Source organism: Lotus japonicus, chromosome 3, assembly GCF_012489685.1.
Source record: "Lotus japonicus ecotype B-129 chromosome 3, LjGifu_v1.2".
Classification (NCBI taxonomy): Eukaryota; Viridiplantae; Streptophyta; class Magnoliopsida; order Fabales; family Fabaceae; genus Lotus; species Lotus japonicus.
In genome coordinates, this window is record NC_080043.1 from 15,164,067 (window position 1) to 15,188,807 (window position 24,741).

General features: G+C 34.8%; 2 protein-coding genes across 3 annotated transcripts; one reads left to right on the forward strand and one right to left on the reverse strand.

Annotated features, from left to right (window-relative positions):
• Nucleotides 1-2,104: 2,104 nt before the first annotated feature.
• LOC130743660 (AT-hook motif nuclear-localized protein 1-like) lies at nt 2,105-6,721 on the reverse strand. Its single transcript, XM_057595893.1, has 5 exons — nt 6,538-6,721; nt 4,147-4,199; nt 3,922-4,050; nt 3,048-3,212; nt 2,105-2,323 (listed from the first exon to the last, which is right to left on the reverse strand). Exons 1-5 carry the CDS (start codon nt 6,719-6,721, stop codon nt 2,105-2,107), a joined length of 750 nt encoding a protein of 249 aa, XP_057451876.1.
• A 5,745-nt stretch (nt 6,722-12,466) lies between these two features.
• On the forward strand, nt 12,467-15,222 carry LOC130749072 (transcription factor bHLH130-like). 2 transcript variants are annotated; one of them, XM_057602360.1, is made up of 7 exons: nt 12,467-12,626; nt 12,876-13,437; nt 13,808-14,082; nt 14,172-14,342; nt 14,564-14,629; nt 14,720-14,788; nt 14,879-15,222. In XM_057602360.1, the coding sequence occupies exons 2-7, from the start codon at nt 12,924-12,926 to the stop codon at nt 14,948-14,950; spliced, it is 1,167 nt and encodes a 388-aa protein (XP_057458343.1). In that variant the 5' UTR covers nt 12,467-12,626; nt 12,876-12,923; the 3' UTR covers nt 14,951-15,222. The 2 variants fall into 2 exon arrangements, with proteins under 2 accessions (XP_057458343.1, XP_057458342.1); XM_057602359.1 differs by having other exon boundaries at nt 12,468-13,437.
• The last annotated feature ends 9,519 nt before the right edge of the window (nt 15,223-24,741 follow it).

A 24,741-nucleotide genomic window follows, 5' to 3' on the forward strand; every position in this document is an offset into this window, starting at 1 on the left:
CGGACAATTATTACAATATAGTTGAAATATTGTAGTAAAAGACATTTTTGGGAAAGTGCTAAAAAATCCAAGTCCATAAAAAATAAAATGTGTTAATTTAAAGATACACAATATACATGTTGAATAGGAACAAATAAATTGAGTAAAATTTATGAACCTGAAGTAGAGTCATATGCTCCTGTGGCATTGCTATAATTTTTATATAACACATTATTTAGTTGAGGCTTTTTAGCTCTAAGTCACTCATCCCACTTAGACCTAGCCACACAACCAACATAGTTATATGGTGTTGGGTGTTCGTTTGAAGAGGTTTTGAGACTTTCAGATATGTTCCTTTTTCCAGAGATTTCAGGTTTGGGTTTCGGTTTGGCTGTTGAAGCGAGAGAAATAGAAGGGAGAGATGGCGACGTCGATGGTTGTTTGGTCCTGGGTTCGGCTCGGAAGGAGCAGTGGTCCAAAGATGGTTTAGCTGCTGCTGAGGCGGTGGGTGCGGAGGTATTGCAGGATGGTGTTCACTATGTTGCATCTTTTTTAGGCTTGCGGGGGTTGTGGGAGAATGACCTTTCTTTCCTTCTCCACGGTCCCTCGATTGGGAGGTGGAACCGGAACTTCTCCTCTGATCTTTCCTATAACTTTTTTGCTGCCCCCTCTCTTCTGTCGGTGACTTTGGGCATAAGGAATTCGGTTGTTCCGAGGACCATCCCTCTCTTGAATCTGTGTCCTACGGTTTTGAGGTGTGGGTATGGGCTCTTGGAGAACACCAAATCTTTTGGATTGGTCACCCATTGGTCTGCTGCAGATGAAGCTTCTCCGCTTCAGGTGGGTTAGCTGGCTTTGCCAATGTCTCCTCTTCCCTCGGCTTCTTCTGTTGGGGTGGGGGGGGTGGGGGAAGACGCTGGTCAGTGCTCGAGGATAGAACGTCTGTTGAGGAGCTAGTTCAGCATCCCCGTCGGCGCGGGCATCCTAAAAAGGTCCCCCCTTCTTGCTAGAGAACCATTGCTCAACCCCCGGTCTGTGAGTTGGTGCGGGATGACTTTGAGGCTGCTTGCGCCTCTTCGCGCTTGACATTGTCGACCTCTATTCCTGCTAGTGGTGGACCTTACCTCATGCCCTCTGTGTTATGCATTTTACTCTGATTTATGCAATAATATTTACGCAGCTTGACCCCTTTCCCCTCCCCCCTGCTTAGCGTTCCACTAGTGGTCCTGGATGCAGTGGAGGGTTTTTTAAAAAGGGGGTTTAGAGGTTGTTACATTTTTCACCACATGTTCCAAACTTGTTGTCTCAGACACTTCTCCAGCCATGAGTTTCAAGTCAACCTTGACTATGACACTATGTGGTGCAATGGCGTTGTCACTGGTGGCGGTATGTTCCGCCACTTCCTCCTTGTTTGTTCGAGTTCCTTCTTGGTGGAGTTTGGACATGAGACATCATAACCATTTGGTTAAAGTCCTCCATGGATGAGATTGAGATTGGGATTTTAGGGTGATATGTGAAGAAAAGTAAGAATCTTGGCTTGTGAGTGCAGAAGAAAAGTGGGATGGCATTGGTTATGAAGATTGAGGTGTTTGAAGTATCATATAGTACTGTAGAGAAGGTTCGAGAGAAAAACAAGTCTATTTAATCTCTTTTTTTTCCCGAAACTATTCTTTACTCTTTGTATTAATTTTTACTTTGTTGAATTCGTTTTCAGAAAAAATGAATGTAACTAATTCTTCCCTTGTTGAAATTTGAACCCAAATTTTAATATAACAATCTTACGATCACTAATAAAACATAAAATATTTTTCTTAAAGAAAATAATTATTCACGACAACCTTATAAACTCATATAAAAACATTATCCTTTTAAAGACTTGCAATAGAAAAATGTCACTGTAAACTTAAGAAAGAAAAAATAAATTTTTTCTCCAAAATTGAACGCATGAAAGGGACAATAAAGATTTCGACATCTAAGGAGCACTAACACCATCAACATCTGCAAATGGTCACTTTTGTTCTCCATCAGGCTGTACGAGTTCACATTCAAGGACAACACCGCAAACAGATTCATAATACATGTTATTATATCCATGAATGTCATTTTATGGCACTTCATCTCTTGTCTAAGAAAGAGGTAGAGTATCAGTTATGCCATCGGTTGATGTTTTTTGCCACACTACTGATATTGGTGTAGGACAAATGATCTCCCCTTTTGTCATCCTAGGAACTTTATGCAGATCCCCTCTTGCAGAATCTGGGATGTTTGAAGCAGTAGATGATCCAGATGACTGCCTTCTCTTGATACGATTGCTTATTTTTTGCTTGAAAGTGCCCAAGATAAGCTGATGAAAAAAGAGAGTCCAAAGTTAAGTTTAAAAATGGTCATTCAATGATGCAACATAGCGGTGAATAATAAGTAAAATATAGTACTTCAAACTAAATTTAATTTTTATGTTCACTATACATGCAAGGAATTAATTATCATTCTATGTTTGAGAAAAAGTAACTTAATGCAAATAAACATTTGATTATACTCTTTTAGAGTATAAAAATTGTTGTTAGGTTATGATGAAAGTAAGTGGCTACCTATGATATGAGTCATATGGGATGTCTCATTGTTTGTATGCATACATAAACAATGTGATACTAATGATATGCTTGGATTAGTCATAATTCACTTTTACACCCAACTCACGACATATTTTCCCATTATTAATTTTAGATTTTAAATCAACTACAAGAGAAATTTTAAATATATACTTAAAGGTCTTCAAAAGTTAGTCATTGGAATGTTCCTCCAAGGCTACCAATCATCAGAGTACAACAAATTCCAAAGCAAAGTATAAAGGTTATACAAAAGTTCATGTATTTATTAACTATTCTTATATTTAATTTTTTACTAATTGATTGATTCATCTATCAAATATGTTTTGAAACTAAGTGGTGCTTCAAGACTCAAAAACTTTAATTCCTTCAGTGAAATCAAAGGATAGATATTGAGTAAAAAAGTTAACACATATAAACTAGATTCGCTTCAATCTTATATGAATGTCAAAAAAATCTTACGCGAACAAGGCCAGCCGCTATCAAGGAGCTTGTAATGTTCCCTCCAAAAATCTCTCCATCGGGTTTACACAATGAAATCATGAACTTGAAGGTTTTTGTAAGAGGACCACCAACTTCAGTAGAATAGACGCATGATCCAGTTAATGATATAATTTGAAAGTGGCCCTGTATGCAGCAAAATGAAATATAAAAATAAAATTTCAATACAAATACATACAAATTTTTTAGCAGGTCTATACATGACATGCAAAATTTAGGTTCCTTCAGAGTTGAACATTAATTAAAGAAAATGACAAGAAAATAAAAGGAAGCCAATTCGAAGAATAAATGGATAGCGCCATTGTATAAAAAGGTTATGGTTTTGTGTCCATGAAATGATGTAGTGGCTTGTGTTGTTCCGGCCCATTTAGGCGAGTTTGTAGTGGTCCAACGCATTTTTGGGTTAAATTTGGTTGAGCTAACTTTAAACGAGCCCAACCTACCTTTTAAGGGTTAAATAGGGCAGCATACCATTTGTTTTTGAATAAAACAATCATTTCTCCACCACATAAATATGCAAAATGATTATGAAAAATATATCATTCTTGAACTTTACTAGCACATCCCACACTTTAACTCAGGTTACTAAGGTCAACCCTTCGGGCTTAGCCTATTTTGACACCTCTAGTAGTGGGAGTATATTCACTACATTTTGATCTATACAACCAAGGGTACTATTTTTTTAGTGCATACTATATAATATGTTTTTCACTCCTCAGATTTTTCTTTACCATTCTAATTCTCTAACATTAATTGAATTTGAGATATCATGCGGTAGTGAAGAATTTAAGTTAATATTATTACACACAAGATTGTTTCCACAATTGTATTTTACCTCATATCTCAACAGGTTATTAGAATCAGGTTGGAGAAAGGCAACACTTGAAACATGACCATGAGCAAAAAGTAGACTAACTGACAGAGGACCTGCCTGATAAAATGGTGCTATCTTGCTCATCACATCCTGAAAATCATAAAAAATTATAACTCCACATGGAAATAACAGCAAAACAAAGTAAAAGTTTAAATTTGAAATTTTTTCTTATGAGTTTCGTATTACCTCCCCAGTGTTCACATCCACCACATGAGATGTGAAACCTCGACCAGCTGACACTGCAACAAACCCCATGCAATTTGTTTTTTAGAAAGCAGGAATATGTATTAAGCACAAGCTTTGTGAACAAAGCTAAAAGGGGACAAGGAAGGAGGGTGATTATTACAACAAAAAGATAACCACCAACCATTGAGAAGCAGCCCCAACAAAAGGTAAACCCAAACATAAGGAAAACCCAACAACCTACCAAGATTTACAAGAGAAACCTAAATACACCAAAAACCAACCAAAGAGCTAAAGGATGAGTAAAAAAAATAGTGCTTCAAAGCATGAAGAAAAAACATCTAAAAATCCTACCCTAGTCATTTAACAATATGAAGTCTTGAGAGTCCCACAATTTTCACTAAGTTTGTATTTGAAATAATGAAGATTTTTTTTTAATTTATTGACATATCTTTAAAATTTGATTTTTGTTGACAAAGTAAAAAATATTTACATTGTCAATGCATATTATTCTATCTATTTGTTCTTTCAAAGCATTACTGTAAATATAAAATGATAAACAAGTATCTAAATATGAGTATTTTATGAGTTATAAAAATTTAAAGTGTTGATTGAGAAAACATGATTATTGAGTATAGTAATTAAGAACAGTATTAATCATTTTTATTGATATATGTTTTTTAAATTAATAACTATTTAACAAAATTTACTTCACATTAATTTAATATAAAACCTCATTTAATATATCACAACATGTGATGCGATTTTTTATTAATTTTTTAAACTTGATTTAATGTTATTAAATAATGAGGAATGTAATTAACTATATAGGATTGAATAAAGTCAACAAATTTTGGGGTGGATGGTATATCTTTCACATTTTCCTCATTAATATATATTCTGCTTTCCAAAAAAAAGTCAACAAATTAAATCAATTAGTAATATTTTTATTATTACTCTCAATAAAAATATAAAACTATTTTCTATTTTCAAAATGTATAGAATTCACATTGATTAAGCTCTCTTATGTATATTGTAACTTCACATTGTGATATTCGATTTAGTGTTTACTCTTTAATTTTTATTCAATTTAACTTTATTTTAAAATATTTTAAGTAGTGAGTGTCATGTAATGTTGTGATATTATTATATTTATTTTATTTTAAAACTATATTAAATCACAAGCTTATTATTTTTTATTTTGTAATTGATTATTTCTAACTTATTATTTTTTACTTCAAAACTAAAACTGATCACAAGCTTAACCATGACACGACTTTTTAGGATAAACAAGTAAAGATAAACACTTTTGTTTTTATCACTTTTATGTTGTGTTTGGTTTTAAGTATCTTATTAATTGATAAGAATTTATGGATCTAAAATTACGTAACATTTTCAACATTCATCTACTGGGCATTTGAAAAGAAAATCTCATTTATTTGAAATCACAAAGGCATTGCATAAAAGTAAAAAAAAAAAAGTGTCTATAATTTGTAATGAATAAGTTAAAAGGAGTTAGTCATATGAAAAATAGTTATAAAAATACCCAATTTCAACTACAAACAAAATGAATTGGTAAAAAAAATGAGAAAAACAGAATGGTAGGTTGTTGTTATAAATATTCAATAAAAATTCAATCAACACCTCGCTTGTGGATCAAACCCAAAAATATATTCCCTCAATAGTTTAGGCAAGACCGAAAACATCTAAACATAATCATTTTGTATAAAAAGGAAAAAATGTCAAATTGAGATTAATAGTATGTTTCTCTTTTTCCCAATTTTTTTAATAAAAAAAATTCATTTTAAAAACTTTTAAGGGGTTTGTTTGTGCTACTTAAAAAAATTAATTCTTTATAAAAAAAGAGAAAATCAAATTATTTTCAAAAAATAATATGATTAGCTCCAAAACACTGTTATGATAGATGAAAGAGAAAATAAAAGAAATAACTTTAATTAGTATAACAATACATATATCTGTTCCTTCTTTTAAAAACAAATCCTCCAAAATAATTATTTTAGACAACTAAAATAAAATTTTGTAATTTGAAAAAAGAAATACTATAAAAAAGGACACAAGATATTTCTAAGTAAACATGACAAACTTAAAAATGCAGTAACCACCAAGAAAAAAGAAAGAAAGAAAGAAGAAGAAAAATTTAATGCAAATGAAAACAAACCAATAGAACAAATAGAAAGAATCTTACTAATGGAAGCCGGAATTTGTGGCTTTGTAGAACCCCGAGGGCGTCCCCCGCTTCGCTTAACACTTTCACCTCCGCCATAAGGTTGAATGGCGAATACCGGTGGTTGCGCCGTCACTAGAGTCAGCTGGCTCTCGTTTACTTTGTGCTTTCGAGGCCTCCCCTCCCCCTTTTCACCACATGTCCCGAACCTGACGCCTCAGACGCTTCTCCAGCCACGAGTTTCAGTGCAACCTCGACTTGGGCAACATGTGGTGCGATGTCGCTGTCACCAGTGGCAGTATGTGCCATCACTTCCTCCTTGTTTGGTTTGAGTTCGTTCTTGCTGGAGTTCGCGATATGAGACATCATATCAATTTGGTTGAAGTCCTCCATGGATGAGATTGAGATTGGGATTTTTGGGTGATATGTGAAGAAAAGTAAGAATCTTGGCTTGTGGGTGTATAAGAAAAAGTGGGGTGGTTGTGGTACGAAGATTGAGGTGTTTGAAGTATTATATAGTACTGTAGAGAAGGTTCGAGAGAAAAACAAGTCTGTTTAATTCAACTACATTCATGAATGTGGATGTATTTGTCTTCAGTTCTGACGTCGCCACGTTACGTCAGCAATAGAAAAATATCATAAATACAAGTCATTTATGTGTGTGTTTCTATAAAGGTTAAAATCAACTATAACATTTATTGATGAATTTTCATCAAGGATGAAATTATTAGTTTTCGGAGCGTTTTGGAAAAGTAGGGATCTTTGTGTGATTATTAAGAAATATAATGGTTGTTTTGTTACTATCAAGAAGTTGGGGACCTTTATTAAATTTAGGAGTTTTAAGGGAGTTAAATCTAATTAGCAAGAGTTGAAGGGATATTTTCCATACGTGTAATTCCTTTCTCTAGTGTTTCCTTACAATATTACTTAGTAACTTAGTTACTTTTATGTCAAGGTTTGATTAGCAAAGTTCATAAAGGACTAGGACGTGAGCTTGAGAAAGAAAGTAGCCAAGGTGAGGACACTTCGGTTTTAGATTCATGTACTTGTGATGTATGCTATGTGTCTTGTTTAAAATTATGCTATGCTACATGCTTGATTGGAGTGTCGTGATGACACTTCGGTTCTAGAAAGTCTATCCGTGTGATTGCGAGATTTGTTTGCTTGAATCATGTGTTGCTTTTATGCTTGTTTATTGCATGATGACTATAATGTTATTGTTGAGATTTTGCAACATATGATATGATATTGTTGTGTTGTTTGGTTGTTGATTATGAGATATAAGCTATGCTATGAGATGCTTTCTATGCTATGATTTATGCTATATGCTATGTCATGTGTGCCATGACATTGATATGATGATGTTGAATGCTTGACTATGACTTGCATGAGATATGAGATGAGGTATGATTTGCATGGCATATGCATGATGATGAGAAGGGATCACGAGGTATTTGAAACCAGGTGGGTTATCTTTGCCAGACTGAGGCGACCACCGATACTTCAAAACCGAATAGGTATCATCAACTGTGTAGGTTCGACCATAAAGTTGACCTGAAGAAGTGGCATGTTCACGGCAGGTTACTACAGAGAGGCTGTAGTATACTGAGTTTCCGTGTAACTATCCAAAAGTGACATTCCAAATAGTAGGTTACTATAAAGAAGCCATAGTGAATTGGGTTTTCGTGTGATTATCTCATCACCATGTATGGTTGTGGCGTATATTCGAATGTGTGCAGAGAGTCTGCATATAAACTAACTGACTTTTTAAATACTAAATTAAAATGAGTTGGCTTATCATATTTATATATTTATGCAATGCCCATATGTCTAGGAAAGATACAGAGGGGTTAATTTATTTTACTCCTATGCTGTCATGAACGACTTTAATTATCATATTGATAAGAAGTGGAAATTATTTAACAATCACACATAAGCTAAATTTAATTTTCAAGTAATTTCAATTCAAGGTTAGAGAAAACTTTAATCTAAAACACATTCCAAAATATAGGTATGTACGTGTGCACAATTGGTAACTAATATGTTATCAATGGTTTAACATATGCTAAATAGTTAATATAAATATCCATTTTTCATTAAACAGGAAGAGATAAATAAATTGGTAAGGAAAATGAAATGTTGTCTTAAATTGATTTGTTGGAGTAAAATTTTTAACCTCCATTTTATGAGTCTTCAATAAAGACATGGGTCATATAACCAAATCCCAAAATACATTCTCTTCATTGGTTGGGCAAGCCCTACAAAAATCAAAACATACCATTTAATTGAATGTTGTAAAAAGGAAAAATAAACAGCCCATCTTAATCTAGTTTTCTTTTTGGTTTTTCTTTACTGGCAATTTGGGTAAATTTCTTGTTGATTGCTTAAATCTCATGTGACAATTTAGACTTACAAAATTAGTGTCAAACAATTTAAATAAAAAACTACCATTGTGGGTGCTTTAAGATGATTCCATATGATTTTCTATTATTTTTCATTCCCTTTGTGTGGAATTTGAAGGAACAAGTCTTTTTTTTTTCAATAAGTCTTTTCGTCCTAACATTAACAAAATTTGTTTCTCATTTAAAGATCTAATATTTTCCCATGCTTGATTCAATATTCTTATCACTTCCCAATTCTTATTCCTCAGTCAGTCAGTCAGTCTATTAGTGGCACAAACTGGACCTAGATAGCCCAATCATGCCTTAGTGACATCCAGTCCCAATGTCAAATAAGAATCCATGCTTCAATGAAAATCGAATTTCCATCAATAATGGAGTGGATGACGCGCAACCATTTGAGCCTCCAATGTTTTTAATTCTGCCAGTGTTTTGTTATTATCTGGTTTTAAATTCTGAAATGCAAATTGTTTTGAGCATACCCGATTTTAAAATCTGGAATACAACTCTGACACTATTAATGTTAAAAACACTTCCTGCATTTTTAAGCTTCGTGTAGGGTTGTAGAGTTAAAAAAATCCGGAATACATTACACAAACTTTACATTCCCGGATTTCAAGACTCCGAAACAAGTACTTCCTCCGTAAGAATCAAATTAAGGGTGTAACTTGGTCCTTTTTATAAGAACCAATTCAAATTTTAAGATGCATTAATTATTTTTTTGCAACAATATCCTCATTTAATAGAAGTTTCTCTTTCTTTCCACTATGCAACTCATTAATGATAAATAAAAATTAAAAATAATAAGTTGGGGTAGATTTGGAAAATTAAGATAAATTTGAACAAATTTAATACTACCAACCACTTTCTTAAGGGGCGTGAAATGTTAGTATTGCAGGAATAATAAATCCCGAAACGTTAAACATGGAAATACGTTCTAAATTTTAGATCCTAGGAGCAAATGATATAATAAGTTATGTTTTGGGTTATAATCTCAAAACAATAAGTTACAATATATTCCGGGTTTTCAAAACTCATAATGTAATTTACGTGAGGTAATATATATGGTACTCCCTCCGTCTCTAATTATGAGTAAAAATTGTAAAAATTACGTTTATTAAGAAAACCTTACATGTTTAACGAAGGTAAAACTAGATATCAGGGGATTGGAATAACAACTACCTTATATTTTTGCACCTTAGCCTATAAGATGAGTAGTATATTTAATTATTTATAATGTCATTGTTTCAAAAAATATTTATAAGATGTCAAGTTCTGGTCTGGAAAGAGCCATGCAACACGAGAAAAGCGTGCAGTAACAATTCTATAAAAAAATTAGATTTAATTTATATGCACTAATAATATTAATAGGTTTATACATGCATCCAATCATATTATTTTATTTTTCATTTTAAATATTTTCATATTTAAATTTAATTATAACATGATAAATTAGTATGTTCTGTTTGGATAATTGCATGTATAAAAAAAATTTACATTATCAGTACATAGTAATTAATTTGGATAAAAACACTGCCAGACCACCAAAAATCCACACACTATACCCTTACTCAAAATTGAGGGAGAAAAATTATTTTTCTTGAAAAATAATATTATTTAATTTATAATATATCAAATAAAATGATTTTTTCTAAACCTATTCAAAACTGACGGATTTTTTATTTAATTAATAGTCTTACCTTTGAGTGGAACTAATTTATTTGTTTTTTTTACATCACAAAAATAAATTACATTCTTTGAGGATTGATTTCTAGACCTCCCCCCTTCTCAACCTATATGTTCCCTATATAGCTCTTTATCACTTGAACTATCATTCGTGAACAAACTAATTTATTTTTTTAAATATTATACACTCATTTTTTCGATGACTAATTATGCGCTGATTGTGTAAAAAGTTGTTGACTAAAATATTTATTGAAAAAAGCTTAAAAAGTAAACATAATTTAATCAAGATGAATAATAATGAGTATTTTCAGAATATTCATATAGAACTTACGAATGCAAAAATATTAATGCATTTAGGTTTGTACTTTTATAAATATTTTTCATTTTGAATTTCACAATTAATTTTTTTGAACTACTCGTTAGCATATCCTATAATCAAAAATACCAAAAATATCCTATACTCAAATATAATTATATCTTTTAAGATTAAATAACTAATGAATTCTTCAATTCTTCAATTTTTTAATTAATACATATACCACTTATTATCGACATGTAGAATTGTAGATTTTTCCAACTAGGGTATGAGCCAATATAAAATCTTGTTAAGTACAATAATCATTAATCTTTTGTTGATAAGATCGTCTAAAGGGTAATACAACTGGAAGCTAAATAACTATTTGACTTTTTTATTTGTCAAAACAACTCTATGACTTTGTTTTTGTCAATAAAAAACTCTTTGACTTTGTTTTTGGTCCAAAGAACCCCTTGACTGAAACTCAATTATTCAATTTCACTTATTTGTCTTGATATCCCATCCCTATTTGGCTATTTCATTTATGCGAAAATTATATATGGTGCTAACTGAATTTGGGCTTTCACAAATCATTAGCTTACCCTTTTTTCGGTTACAAGAGGAAAAGAATCATTAGCTTACTTTGTTGTAAATCAATGACCTTAAGTTCATCATAACTAAATAAATAAATACTAGTCACCTTTCATCCTAATTTTTTACTTTAAGTTCAATGATTTTTCTTTAAATAAATTCCGAATATTGCCTCTGTGATTCATCCTGAATCCGTATAATAATATGATATATAAAGCAAAATCAAAACTTGCAAAACGTACCTTTCAGTGGTAATCAAGAAAATGATGTTTCTGAAAAAAATAATAGAATCGTTTAGTTAATTAGGGGATAATGCGTGAACCTAAACATTAAGAAAAGTAAAAGATTGTGTCCTTTGCTGCAACCAAAGAACACCATCGGTACAATTTCCGTATAGCACAATCACCCCTGAATGCATAGACAAAAGTCGCTTGGTCCATAAGCAAAGCATCACTTATCTCATTCATGTTATTGTTCCTTCTTTGACCCCTCAAAAAAGTTGTTGTTCCTTCTAAATTAAAAAGGGAGCTGTCTATAGCCACTTCAATATGCTTATTCTATTGTTTCTATAATTTTTATTAATTATTGTAGTTTTATAAACAAAAAAGAAGGATAATTTTCCGATGTATAAAAAAAAAAAAAAAGAAGGATATTTCAAATACGAATAGGTTGAATAAAAGTAAAAATAGATGTGAATATATATATTTTTCAAATGAAGTAGGCAAACCTAGTATTCCGACGAAGCATAAACAAACAACTACATACCCCTATAATAAATAGTAACAACACTATACTTTTGTGAACCAGGTTTTCCTTAGTTTATGGTAAGCCAAAACTTCAATATACTTCTCTAATTTAGTATTATGTCATTGTTTTCTACTTCTAATTTTGATTAAATCACAAAGTCCACCAATATAATAATCACATAAAAAATAAAAAGTTGTACATAATACTAATAGTCCACTTTTTCTATTCAATGCGCACAGCCAAAGATGATCCCTACATCCAGATATTTATTATTTCTTGTTCAAGATTTCAGTGGTCAACGGTTGAGAGAATGAAAAAATAAAGGTTAACATGGACCACTTAAATCACCAAGGCATAATCGTTATATTGTGGAAATATAAGGGTCATTGCTGCACAACAAGTTGCATAAATATCACAACTTCAAGACAAGACACCAGAACTCTTTAGTCTTCTCTTCTCTTCCCACTTGTATCTGATCTTTTTTGTGTACACATTTGAGTTATGAGTCAAATACAGTGAGCTGAAGAACTTCAATTTTGGATTTGAATGAGCCAAAATTTGAGTTGCAACTTGCATGCATGTATGTTTTTTTTTTTTTTTTTGAAAGTAGCATGCATGTATGTTCTTTATTGCCCATGTTGATTTTCTGACTTTTTAATTCCCAAAAGCTACTCTAATTGCAGTAGGCACAGAATTCAAGAAAGATTTTGAGTTGTTGTGTGTTTGATTTAACTTTTACATAGCAATTCAATGTGTGTTTACATATTTCTGTCCTTAGTTTGAATGTGATTTTAACTAGTTCATGTCTTTCACGGTATTGGTATTGAAGTGAACGTGTTTTTATCCAATTTGAACGTAAATACAAACACATTCAGAAATGGATTCAAGTATTGGGCATCCACAACAACACAATTCTGGTCTATTGAGGTACCGTTCTGCTCCAAGCTCATTTTTAGCAAGCCTTATTGGCAACAACAACAATTTTGGCTGTGTGAATGAGGAAGCTTTCACAAGTGAGGATCATCATCAGGGTTATCATCTTCCATCCTCAAGTTCAGAAATGGAGACCATATTGTCCAAATTGGTTTCATCCAACCACAGATGGAGCAATTCAGAACCTATGCAAGAGTTTGGGGACAAGCCTGTGAAGCAGGAAATTAGGGAGTCGGCTCAAGAGAATGATTACTCTTATGGAGGATCTCAATTACTTTACAATTCAGAGCAAATTCAAGGGTTTGAAAATGGTTCTTCCAATGGGTTTTATAGCTCTTTGGGTTTAGTGAACTCCATGGTTTCAGAGAAATCAACTCAATCTAAAATGGGTGTCAGCAATTGCTCCAATCTCATTAGGCAAAAGAGCTCCCCTGCTGGATTTTTCTCCAATGCAAATGGTATGCCTCATTTTCTATTACTTCCTATCTATTATAGTATTGTTTCCTTGTGATTGTTAATATTATCTTATATTTGTAAATGATAAATGTATGGCTTAAGTGCCACTTTGGTTCACCGTTAGAAAGTACGAAACCGGGCAGGATTTGTTATTTACCGGTTTTGGTAAGGCAAAGGATTCTAAATTGAAATCCTTTTCTTTTATGAAATCAATTTCAGAACCAGAACCTGATAAATGAACAGCAAGGTCATATCTGTTGAATTATGGAAACATCCAGCATAAACTAGACCTTGCAAGTTACTTAGGGAGTCAGGGTTGATTAAAATCAAACCCTTCATTTTCTTTTTTATGAGTACTTATTTTAACTGCAGGTTTTGCAGCAACTAGTGGGTTGAATGGTACTGAAAATTTCTCATCTAGGCTACCATCCTCTTGCTTGACAAGGATGCCACAAATAGCTGAAAACAGAAATGAAAGCTTAGAAATAAATTGTGACCAAAGTAACCTGGAAAATTACAATAGCAGCTCTAAATCTTATATGCCCAGCTTCACCAGTGAAATCTGGGACAATTCTGCATTCCATTCCCAGAAAACAGAATGTGAGGATGAAATCGTATTTTCTACTTCAAATGGTTTAGAATCTCAGGTATACAAGGAGTTTTATGATCATCCTTTCATTTCAAAGAATCGAACTTTTTTCCACTTTTGATCACTGAAAGTTGTTGTCATCATCAGGAAGAAGATTTTTGCTATCAAAATCTTGGTTTGACTCACCATTTGAGTGTTCTTAGTCCTTCTGCTAAGATAGCATCCATAAAGAAGTTTCTCCAAATTCAAGGATCTGTTCCTTGTAAAATTCGAGCCAAAAGAGGCTTTGCCACTCACCCAAGAAGCATTGCAGAAAGGGTAAGATTCTACCTCCTCTAACAATTATAAATCTGTAGCCAATCCACCATATTAATTACATTATGCGACTTAAGGGCACAAACGGAAAAACACATCCCAACGCATCAACAGAAAAGCGAGATTTTAACATGTTGACTCAAATGTGGATTGGAGTTGAGTTTAACAGAAATCCAAATATACACTAAGAATTTCATGTATGTTATGGGATTTGCAAATTTTAGGTAAGAAGAACACGGATTAGTGAAAAAATCAAGAAACTGGAAGGCCTTTTTCCAAAATCAGACAAGGTATTATAAGTCTCTCACTTGCATATCACATGTTGATTGAATTGAAACTTCATATGCATTTTGGTAACTTGATGCTTTACCTCTTGGCAGCAAACAAGCACAGCAGATATGTTGGATTCGGCAGTTGAGTACATTAAAGACCTGCAAGAACAAGTTAAGGTATAAGAGAGTATAAGCCTTACCATTAACACATTAAAGTTAAACGCCACCAAAGTCTGCATTCTCTAACTCAATTTCTTCCACCTGCAGACACTCACAGATTGTAGAGAAAAGTGCAAATGTACAAGGAATGAGAAGCAATACTCTAGATGTTGTACATAACTTATATCCATGTAGACAGGAAGGAGGATTTCTTTTTAAAGGAAAAAAAACTACTTAATGTGTAGACAAGTTGGCTATTGTAATTATAGAAAACAATGATTATTAAATGTCTAGTATGAACTTAGGTATTGGTGATCATTTTATTTCACTTTTTTATTTCAATTTTCCCTGGATTTTCTTTTCCTTTTTAGCTTGATTTAAAGATCATTATGTACTAGCACCAATATTTGTAGCTCTTCAATTTATATAATAGAGGTTTTATTGCATTACAAGCTGACAGAAACTGCGATACAATACTCAATTCTCTGTCTAGCCAAGTGACCACCCTTCCAATGCTAATAAAAATAAAACTAGTAATGTAATTGATAAAATAAAAAACAATTATGATACGTGAACACTAGACACCCCAAACCATTTGGTGCCACACTATATAAGCTAAGTGAATGAGTCAGCAGTACATGTTGATTAAGCTATTGTGCGCAAAAACGAAAACGAAACCCCCACCCCCTTGTCGCCCATTCTTGAATATATCAAACTAAAACATCTTCAACACCGTTAGGATTCAAGTATGTTGAGAATATGTCCGGTAATGTTAAGATAATATTAGTTATTTGTAAAATCTAGATTACATTTATCCATTGATTTTAAGGATCAAATTTTATCTTTTATCATTATCAATTTTTTTTTGGCTTAATTTCAGTTTGGGCCCCTGATGTTTCACAAATGTGCGGTCTGCACCCCTTATGTTTAAAACGTGCGGTTAAGGTCCTTCATCTATCTAAAACGGTCAATTGAAGTCCTTCCGTCCATCTCTGTCAGTTGACCAAACGGAAATGCTGACGTGTCACTTATTTAATTCATAAAATATAGCCTAATAATTTGTGACGAAAATAATCCGTCACAAAACCCTTCAGCCAACACCTCACGCTCTCACTCTCTCACTCGTTCACTCACATATCTCCCTCTCACTCTCGTGTTTTTCTCCTCTCCCTCACAACACCATCTTCTTCATTACAAGCACAAAACTCAGAGTATGAAATTTGGAGGTGGGCAAGAGGAGAAATTTAGGGTTTTGAAAGGGGAATTCAAAATTGACAAAGAGAATCACCTCTAAACAATGATCTGACTTTGGATTTGGGAAGAGGAGGTCGAAAGCTTCGAGAACCTACCCTTGATTTTCAGAACGATGCTCGTCGGAGAAGACGCCGGCGGCGGTCGCCAGAGTGACGGCGACCGATCATCAAATTGGTTGAGGGGTTTTTGAAGCTGGCTTCAAGGGGAGTCTAATCGTGGTGTTGATTTTTCCATTGGAGGTCGGACGACGCCGGAATCGGGACGAGAAAGTGGCAGCGGCTAGGGTTTCATCTCCTCTGTTTTGTGTCGATTTTCTTCGAATCAGGTGGTGGTGTTGGAGCGCCGGTGTTCGCTGGGATAGGGGGAGGAGCACGTGATTGACAGGTGGTGGTCGCGGCTCTGGTGGTGGTCATTGGACCATTTTCAGCGGCAGAGCTTCATGGTTGTGGCCAACGGTGGTTGTTGCGTGCGTGGAGGTGGTAGTTCACCCAAGGAAGGGAGGAGAAGTAGTATGATGAGGGTGATGAATAGAGGAGAAGGGTGCATCCATTGTGTGTTGGGTTGCAGAGGAAATGGTAAAGAAAAATGAAGATGATGTGTGAGGAAGAGAGAAACACACGAGAGTGGGAGAGAGAGATGTGAGTGAACGGGTGAGAGAGTGAGAGCGTGAGGTGTTGGTTGAAGTGTTTTGTGACGGATTATTTCCGTCACCAATTAAATAAGTGACACGTCTGCATTTCTGTTTGGTCAACAGAGGAAACCTAGCGGAAGTTAACGGAAAGGCATCGTCATCACATTTTAGATAGATGGGGGACCTTGACTGCGCGTTTTAAACACAGGAGGTGCAGACCGTACATTTGTGAAACATCAGGGGCCCAAACTGGAATTAAGCCCTTTTTGTTTATCTTTTATCACTTTATGAGTAGATTTGTTATCTTTCTGTTATGTGTTTGAATATAGAGCACACAATGATCAATAAAACTATTTCTTTCAAATAACAAATTCCGTCTACATTCATATCCTAAAAAACCAACACACTGGTATTAGAGCTCTTATTCTTATGGGATTTGTGATTCAAAAGAAAACATAATGGAAGGAGATGCATCATATTTTACATGGTGGGTCAACCACCATGGCGAGGAGTATGAGTTATGGACAACAAGAATGAAGGAAATATTTGGGATTATCTCAAAGCTGAAACTTTAGGAAGCAGTAGAAGAAGACTAATATGCTCATGAACTACCTGAAAATCCTACGCTGACTCAAATGAAGAATCACATACAAAAGAAGACAAAAAGTCAAAGGTAAAAAATTATCTCTTTTTCGCGGTGTCAAAAATATCTTATGAGAATTATGAATTTTATATCTACCAAAGATATTTGGGATTATCTCAAAGCTGAATATCAAGGTTCTCAAAGAACTAAAGGCATGCAAGTGCTTAACTTAGGCAGAGAATTCGAGATGCAGAACATGAAGGAGAACGAAACCATCACGGGCTACGCTTACAGATTGTTAAGCATAGCAAATAAAGTGTGACTTCTTGGTAAAAACTTTTCTGAAGAAAGAATGGTGCAGAAAATTCTTGTCACTTTACTTGAAAAAGTGAATGAAAGATGTCACCATTAGAGGAGTCAAAAACTTGTCAACCATCACCTTGGGAGAGTTAATTAATGTTTTACAAGCATATGAACACAGAAGAACGATGAGACGAAAGGAGGTGGTGGTACCAGGTATGTATCGTATGAAAGCACAAAATCCAAGAAGTGGCCAAAACTAGCAAAGTGAGATTTTTCCTTCTTGTTCTCATTTCAAAACGACTAACCATCATCAAACACGATTTTTTTAGAGACCAGACATTAAGTGTATAAAGTATGGCAATATGGGACATATAGAACGAGTTTGAAATTTTGAACCAAAGGAGGCTAAGGTGACCGTGGAGGAACAAGAAGACGATGGACTATTTTTTGCCACAATGTGCTTTTGCTACAAACAACATCTCAAAGCAATTCATGGTTGATAGATAGTAGTTGTACAAACCGCATGACCAATGACAAGAAGTTATTCAAAGAGCTTCGCAAATCCATAATTTCCAAAGTAAAAATTGGGAATGGTGATTTCTTTCTACTCAAGGAAAAATGAACAGTTGCTAGTAGAAACTTGACAAGTTTGAAATATATCTCAGATATTTTATATGTACCTGATATTGATCAAATTTACTCAGTGTTGCACAACTTGTAGAAAAAGGTTTCAAAGTCATATTTGAATATAACATGTGTTTATAAAAGATGCAAAAGTTAGCAATATGTTCAAGGTGAAGATAAAAGACAAATGTTATGCACTAAATATGGTCGAGAGAGATCTTCCTCTCTTGCCTATGGAAATCGATTATTCCACCTCCAAGTCTCCTACACTTAATCATATTAGTGGTCCAAATCTCGCTGCAAGCCGAAACGATGTTGAAAAACTGAAATTAATGTCATGGTATCAGGTGGAATCATCGATTTCTTGCACCTCGAATATTTTTTCAAAAAAACTATGAGTTGTGGGCTGCAAAGATAAAACCTATTTAAGAGCACCAATTTTTTTGAAAGTGGTGGCAGATGAAAGCAATACATCCCTTCTACCGAAGAACCAAACAATGTAACAATTAAGATTTCACACCAAAAAAATTGTCAAGGAAAGAAAAGTTCTTAGTAGTTAAGTACTAATGACTTAGTGGCTATTGGTAAATGCTAATTTTTGTTGTTACAAACTTTTGGTTATTGAGACTATTCATATGGTCTATTAGTTCATGTACAAATGTTTGTAAGCTATCAATGAAAAAATTGCCCAACACTATGAAGAAGTTTCTCATATCCTCTCTTTGTTTGAAAGTTAGTTGCATGTAATTTTTGTGTTTTATCTTTGTCTCCACTATTTTCGTAACATGGTATTCATTGATATTTTAGGGTCTGTTAGTGTGTGAAAACCATAGTGAACAGCTCATACAAACTCGAAAAGTAATATTCATTAACTAATATGACTTCCAACAGTAGTTCTTTTGCTATACCTCAAATGTTTTTTAGTTAAAATTATGAGTTGTGAGCTGCGAAGATAAAACTTATTTAAGAGCACCAAATTTTTGGGAAGTGGTAGCAGATGAAAGCAATTCAGCCCCCTACCGAAGAACCAAATAATATATCAATTAGGATTTCACAATGAAAAAGTTGTCAAGAAAGGAATAGTCATTAGTAGTTAGATAGTAATGACTTGGTGACTCTATGTATTTGTAAATGGTAATTTTTTTTGTTACAAACTTTTGGTTATTGAGATCCTTCATATAGTCTATTAGTTCAGTTGTAAATGTTTGTAAACTATCAATAAAAAATTGCAACACATTGTGACGAAGTTTGTCATATCCTTTATTTGTTTGAAAGTTAATTGCATGTATTTTTTGTGTTTTTGCTTTGTCTTCCTAATTTTCTTAACATGGTATCAAGAGCTTCATTGATATTTTAAAGTATGTTAGTGTGTGGAACCCATAGTGAGCAGCGCATACAAACCCAAAAAACAATACTCATCAACTAATATGACTTCCAACAATAGTAAATTTCCTGCACCACCCTCCAATGTTTTATAGAGAAAACTATGAGTTGTGGATTTCAAAGATAAAACTTATTTAAGAGCACAAAAAATTGGGAAGCGGTAACATATGGAAGTAATTCAACCCCTCTACCGAAAAACCCAACAATGCATCAAATAAGAGTTCACAATGAAAAATATGTAAAGGAAGGAAGAGTCCTTAATTGTTAGAAGCAATTCAGCCCCTCTACCGAAGAACCCGACAATGAATTAAATATGATTTCATAATGGAAAATTTTCCAAAGAAGGAAAAGTCTTTAGTAGTTAGGTACTAATGACTTATTGGCTATATGTCTTGGTAAATGCTAATTTTTGTTGTTACAAACTTTTAGTTATTAAGATCCTTCATATGTGTAGTTCTTTTGATTGGCTGCATTTTGCTCAAACCATGATGTGCAACCATATGTTCCAACATCTGGAGCAACATGGTGGAATTACATATGTTGCTTGTTCAGTCGTTAAAGTCAAGCTTGTTGTGAGGTTGCTAACTGTATGGTGATTCAGAAGTTTTTTATCCTATGCTGTGCGTTTTATCTTCTGAAGGCGTGTTTGTTTTAATCTTGGCTGAAGTAACAAGATTAATATCGTGTGAACCAAGTATATCTCAAAGTTTGAATTTAAACTTACTTGGTTCTGTTATTTTATTCTGGTAAGAGTTGATTCCTTGAAGATTCTTTCCAGAAGTGCTGTTGTGGACTCTATGACGTTCGGCCCATTGAAGATCCAAGCCTCACGTAAACGTCTATATAAAGGAGTTTATAAACCCTAGAAAAACAGGGATTCTGAGCGTGATATACTGATCTTAGGGTTTATTATTTGAGTCCTCTTGTGAGTGTTGTACCAACTTAGTGCTTTAGTTCATCAAAGTACTGAGTTGAATTTGTTTAGTTGAGTTGTAATCTCATCAAACTGTTTTTGATAAACATGTCTTGATCACTGTGGCAGTGATTGTTAGGAGTTAGAGAAAGTTTTCTCATAGCTTAGAGGAGAAGGGCTAAGCTTGATTCACTTGTGTAATAGTGGTGAACATATAAGAGGCTCTATACTAAGGGGGAGTACTTAGGTATAGGAGGGACTTTTATGTGACCTGAGAACTATTATTTGATAGTGAATTGACTCCTGGATTGGTATCCTCCAGACGTAGGTGATGTTCACCGAACTGGGTTAACAACTCCTTGTGTTTTAACTGTTTGTTTATTTTTGATACTCTGATTGTGTTTTGTTGTGCTACACGTTGTTGCAACATTGTGTATCACATCTGTCCTAGGTGAATACGAATTTCAATTGGCATCAGAGCAGGCACCCTGTTCTGGTTGGGTGAGCTCCAGGGAAGACTAATTCGGTTCCAATGGACAACTCAAAGGAAGGTGGTTCTGTGAATAGACCACCTATTCTGGATGGCACCAACTACGACTACTGGAAGGCGCGTATGATTGCGTTTCTTAAATCAATTGACAGCAAGACCTGGAAGGCTATTGTCAAAGGTTGGAAACATCCGGTCAATATACCCAAGGAAGGGTCATCTGTTGGTGAGTTGAAACCTGAGGATGAATGGAATAAAGAAGAGGATGAGGAAGCGTTGGGCAACTCTAAAGCGCTGAATGCTATATTCAATGGAGTGGATAAAAATATGTTCCGATTGATCAACACTTGCACTGTGGCAAAGGATGCTTGGGAGATTCTCAAGACTGCTCATGAGGGGACTTCCAGAGTTAGAATGTCGAGGCTTCAAATTCTAACAACTCAGTTTGAGAACTTAAAGATGAAGGAAGATGAGACCATTTCTGATTTTCATATGAGACTGCGTGATATGGCAAACTCCTCATTCGCTTTAGGGGAACAAATGTCAGACGAGAAGCTTGTGAGAAAGATTCTCAGATCTCTTCCCAAGAAGTTCGACATGAAAGTAACTGCTATTGAAGAAGCTCAAGACATAAGCAGTATCAAGGTGGATGAGCTTATTGGATCTTTGATGACTTTTGAAATGACTCAGAATGATAGACCTGAGAAAAGAAATAAAAGCATTGCTCTTGTCTCAAGCACAGATTTAGATGATGATATGTCTGACAATGAAACTAATGAAAGCATATCTGAAGCCATTGCTTTTCTGGGAAGAAAATTCAACAAGGTTTTGAAGAGGCTGGATAAACGATCAAGGCCAAATGTGCAAGACAAACGACCTGACAACTTCAAGAATCAGCAATTTCAAAGAAAAATGAAAGATGAAGACAAGGCAGGAAATGGCCGAGGAGTTCAATGTCATGAATGTGAGGGTTTTGGCCACATCAGGGCTGAATGTGCCACATACTTAAAGAAACAGAAGAAAGGAATGGTCACCACTTGGTCTGATGATGAATCTGATACTGAAGGTGAAGATGTAACAGCAAACAAAGTAACATCATTCATGGTTAGATGTGATTCAGATGATGGAGACAGTGACAAGGAAATCTCCGATGAGGAACTTGCTGAAGCCTATAAACTTCTCTACACTAAGTGGAAAGAAGCATGTATCTATGGTCAGCAACAAAAGAAGCAAGTCCTTGACCTTCAAGCTGAGAAGAAGAAGCTAACTGAAGAAGTTGCCTTATTGAACTCAAAAATGGAAGGAATGACCAAGTCCATTCGCATGATGAGCAAAAGCACTGATATTCTGGATGAAATTCTTGATGTGGGAAAAAGTGCAGGTGATAAGACTGGGATAGGATTTGATTATCGTGCTGTTAACAAGGCAAGTCAGAACATGACCAAGGAACATGTGCAGATTGGAAGGCAATCAAATGTTAAAATGTGGAACCACAGGCCCCAGCAATCGGTTACACATTCGTATGCTCAAGTCAGGAACTATCAAAATTCAACTTGGAGATGTCATTACTGTGGCAGATTTGGTCACATTAGACCATATTGCTTCAAGCTGTATGGATATTCTATGCTTCAAGGTGTATCACGGAAGATGAAAAGAAAAGTCCAGACAAAAGAAAGTGGAAGCCTAAGGTTAATTTTACTGCTCTCATTGCTCACACCTCTCTGCGCGCATCATCAAAAGAAGACTGGTACTTTGATAGTGGGTGTTCCAGACACATGACAGGAGTAAAAAGTTATCTTGAGAAAGTGAAACCACATGCTAAGAGCTTTGTTACTTTTGGGGATGGAGCCAAAGGAAAGATCAGAGGAATTGGAAAATTGTCTGACACAGGATCTCCAAACCTTGATGATGTCTTGCTAGTTGAAGGGTTAACTGCAAACTTGATCAGCATAAGTCAACTTTGTGACCAAGGCTTGAAGGTGGTGTTCAAACAGTCTGGGTGTGTTGTCAAAAATAAGAACAAGGATGTGCTGATGAGAGGAGCTAGATCAAAGGACAACTGCTACATGTGGACCTCTGAAACAACATCTTTGTCTGCTCGATGTTTGATGTCTAAAGAAGATGAAGTTAGAATCTGGCACCAAAAGTTAGGTCATCTGAATCTTAAGAGTATGAAAAGGATTGTTGCTGAGGAAGTAGTTAGAGGGATACCAAAGTTGAACATCCAAGAAGGAAAGGTTTGTGGTGAATGTCAGATTGGGAAGCAGGTCAAAATGTCTCACCAGAAGTTACAACATCTGACTACGTCAAAAGTGCTTGAACTACTGCACATGGATCTGATGGGGCCAATGCAAGTGGAAAGTCTGGGAGGAAAAAGGTACGTTTTTGTCTGTGTAGATGATTTTTCCAGGTTCACTTGGGTAGAATTTCTGAAGGAGAAGTCAGACACCTTTGAAGTGTTCAAAGAACTATGTCTCCAAGTGCAAAGGGAAAAAGGGAGTGGGATTGTCAAAATACGAAGTGATCATGGAAAAGAATTTGAAAATGGTCAATTCTCTGAGTTCTGCTCATCTGAAGGAATCAAACATGAATTCTCTGCTCCTATCACTCCTCAGCAAAATGGAGTGATTGAAAGGAAGAACAGGACATTGCAAGAATCTGCTAGAGCTATGTTGCATGCAAAAAATCTACCATATCATTTTTGGGCTGAAGCCATCAACACTGCCTGCTACATTCACAATCGTGTCACTATTCGTCAAGGAGACACAGTCACTCAGTATGAACTATGGAAAGGAAAGAAACCTACAGTGAAGTATTTCCATGTTTTTGGGAGCAAGTGCTACATTCTGACTGACAGAGAACATAGGAGAAAACTGGATCCTAAAAGTGAAGTTGGGATATTTCTGGGGTATTCTGGAAACAGCAGAGCTTACAGAGTTTATAATATCCGCACGAGAGTCATGATGGAATCCATTAATGTTGTTGTTGATGATACATCCAATGAGAGAACGGAACAAGCACATGATGAAGATGATCTACCGTATGAGTGTACTGATGGGGAACCAGATGAGCCAGCAATTCAATTCCAAAATGAACAAGAAGACACTGTCTCTCAACTGCCTTTAGCTACCAAAGAACCCTCTATTAGAATTCAGAAGATACATCCAAAAGAAAATATCATTGGTGATCTGAATGATGGGGTTATTACAAGGTCAAGGGATCTAGTTTCTAATGCATGCTTCATATCAAAAATAGAACCAAAGAATGTCAAAGAAGCTCTGACTGATGAGTTCTGGATTCAATCCATGCAAGAGGAACTGGGACAGTTCAAGAGAAATGAAGTGTGGGAATTGGTTCCAAGACCTGATGATGCAAATGTTGTGGGAACTAAGTGGATATTCAGGAACAAGTCTGATGAAAGTGGTAATGTGACAAGGAACAAATCTCGTCTAGTTGCTCAGGGATACTCTCAAATAGAAGGGGTAGACTTTGATGAAACATTTGCTCCTGTTGCTCGTCTTGAATCTATCAGATTGTTGTTAGGAGTAGCATGTTTGCTAAAATTCAGACTATATCAGATGGACGTCAAGAGTGCATTCTTGAATGGTTACCTGGATGAAGAAGTCTATGTGGAACAACCTAAAGGGTTTGTAGATCCAAGTTTTCCAGATCATGTGTACAGATTGAAAAAGGCTCTGTATGGCTTAAAGCAAGCACCTAGAGCCTGGTATGAAAGATTAACAGAGTTTCTGATCAACAATGGTTATGACAAAGGTGGCATTGACAAAACCTT

Coding starts and splice junctions, on each gene's coding strand:
- LOC130743660 (XM_057595893.1), bottom strand. CDS start 6,721: ATGGAGGACTTCAACCAAATTGATATGATGTCTCATATCGCGAACTCC. Junction 4,200..6,537: donor AGAAGCGTCTGAGGCGTCAG/GTTCGGGACATG, acceptor GGTTTGTTGCAG/TGTCAGCTGGTCGAGGTTTC. Junction 3,213..3,921: donor ATAACCTGTTGAGATATGAG/GTAAAATACAAT, acceptor TGCTGCATACAG/GGCCACTTTCAAATTATATC.
- LOC130749072 (XM_057602360.1), top strand. CDS start 12,924: ATGGATTCAAGTATTGGGCATCCACAACAACACAATTCTGGTCTATTG. Junction 14,083..14,171: donor CAAATGGTTTAGAATCTCAG/GTATACAAGGAG, acceptor TGTCATCATCAG/GAAGAAGATTTTTGCTATCA. Junction 14,343..14,563: donor CAAGAAGCATTGCAGAAAGG/GTAAGATTCTAC, acceptor TGCAAATTTTAG/GTAAGAAGAACACGGATTAG.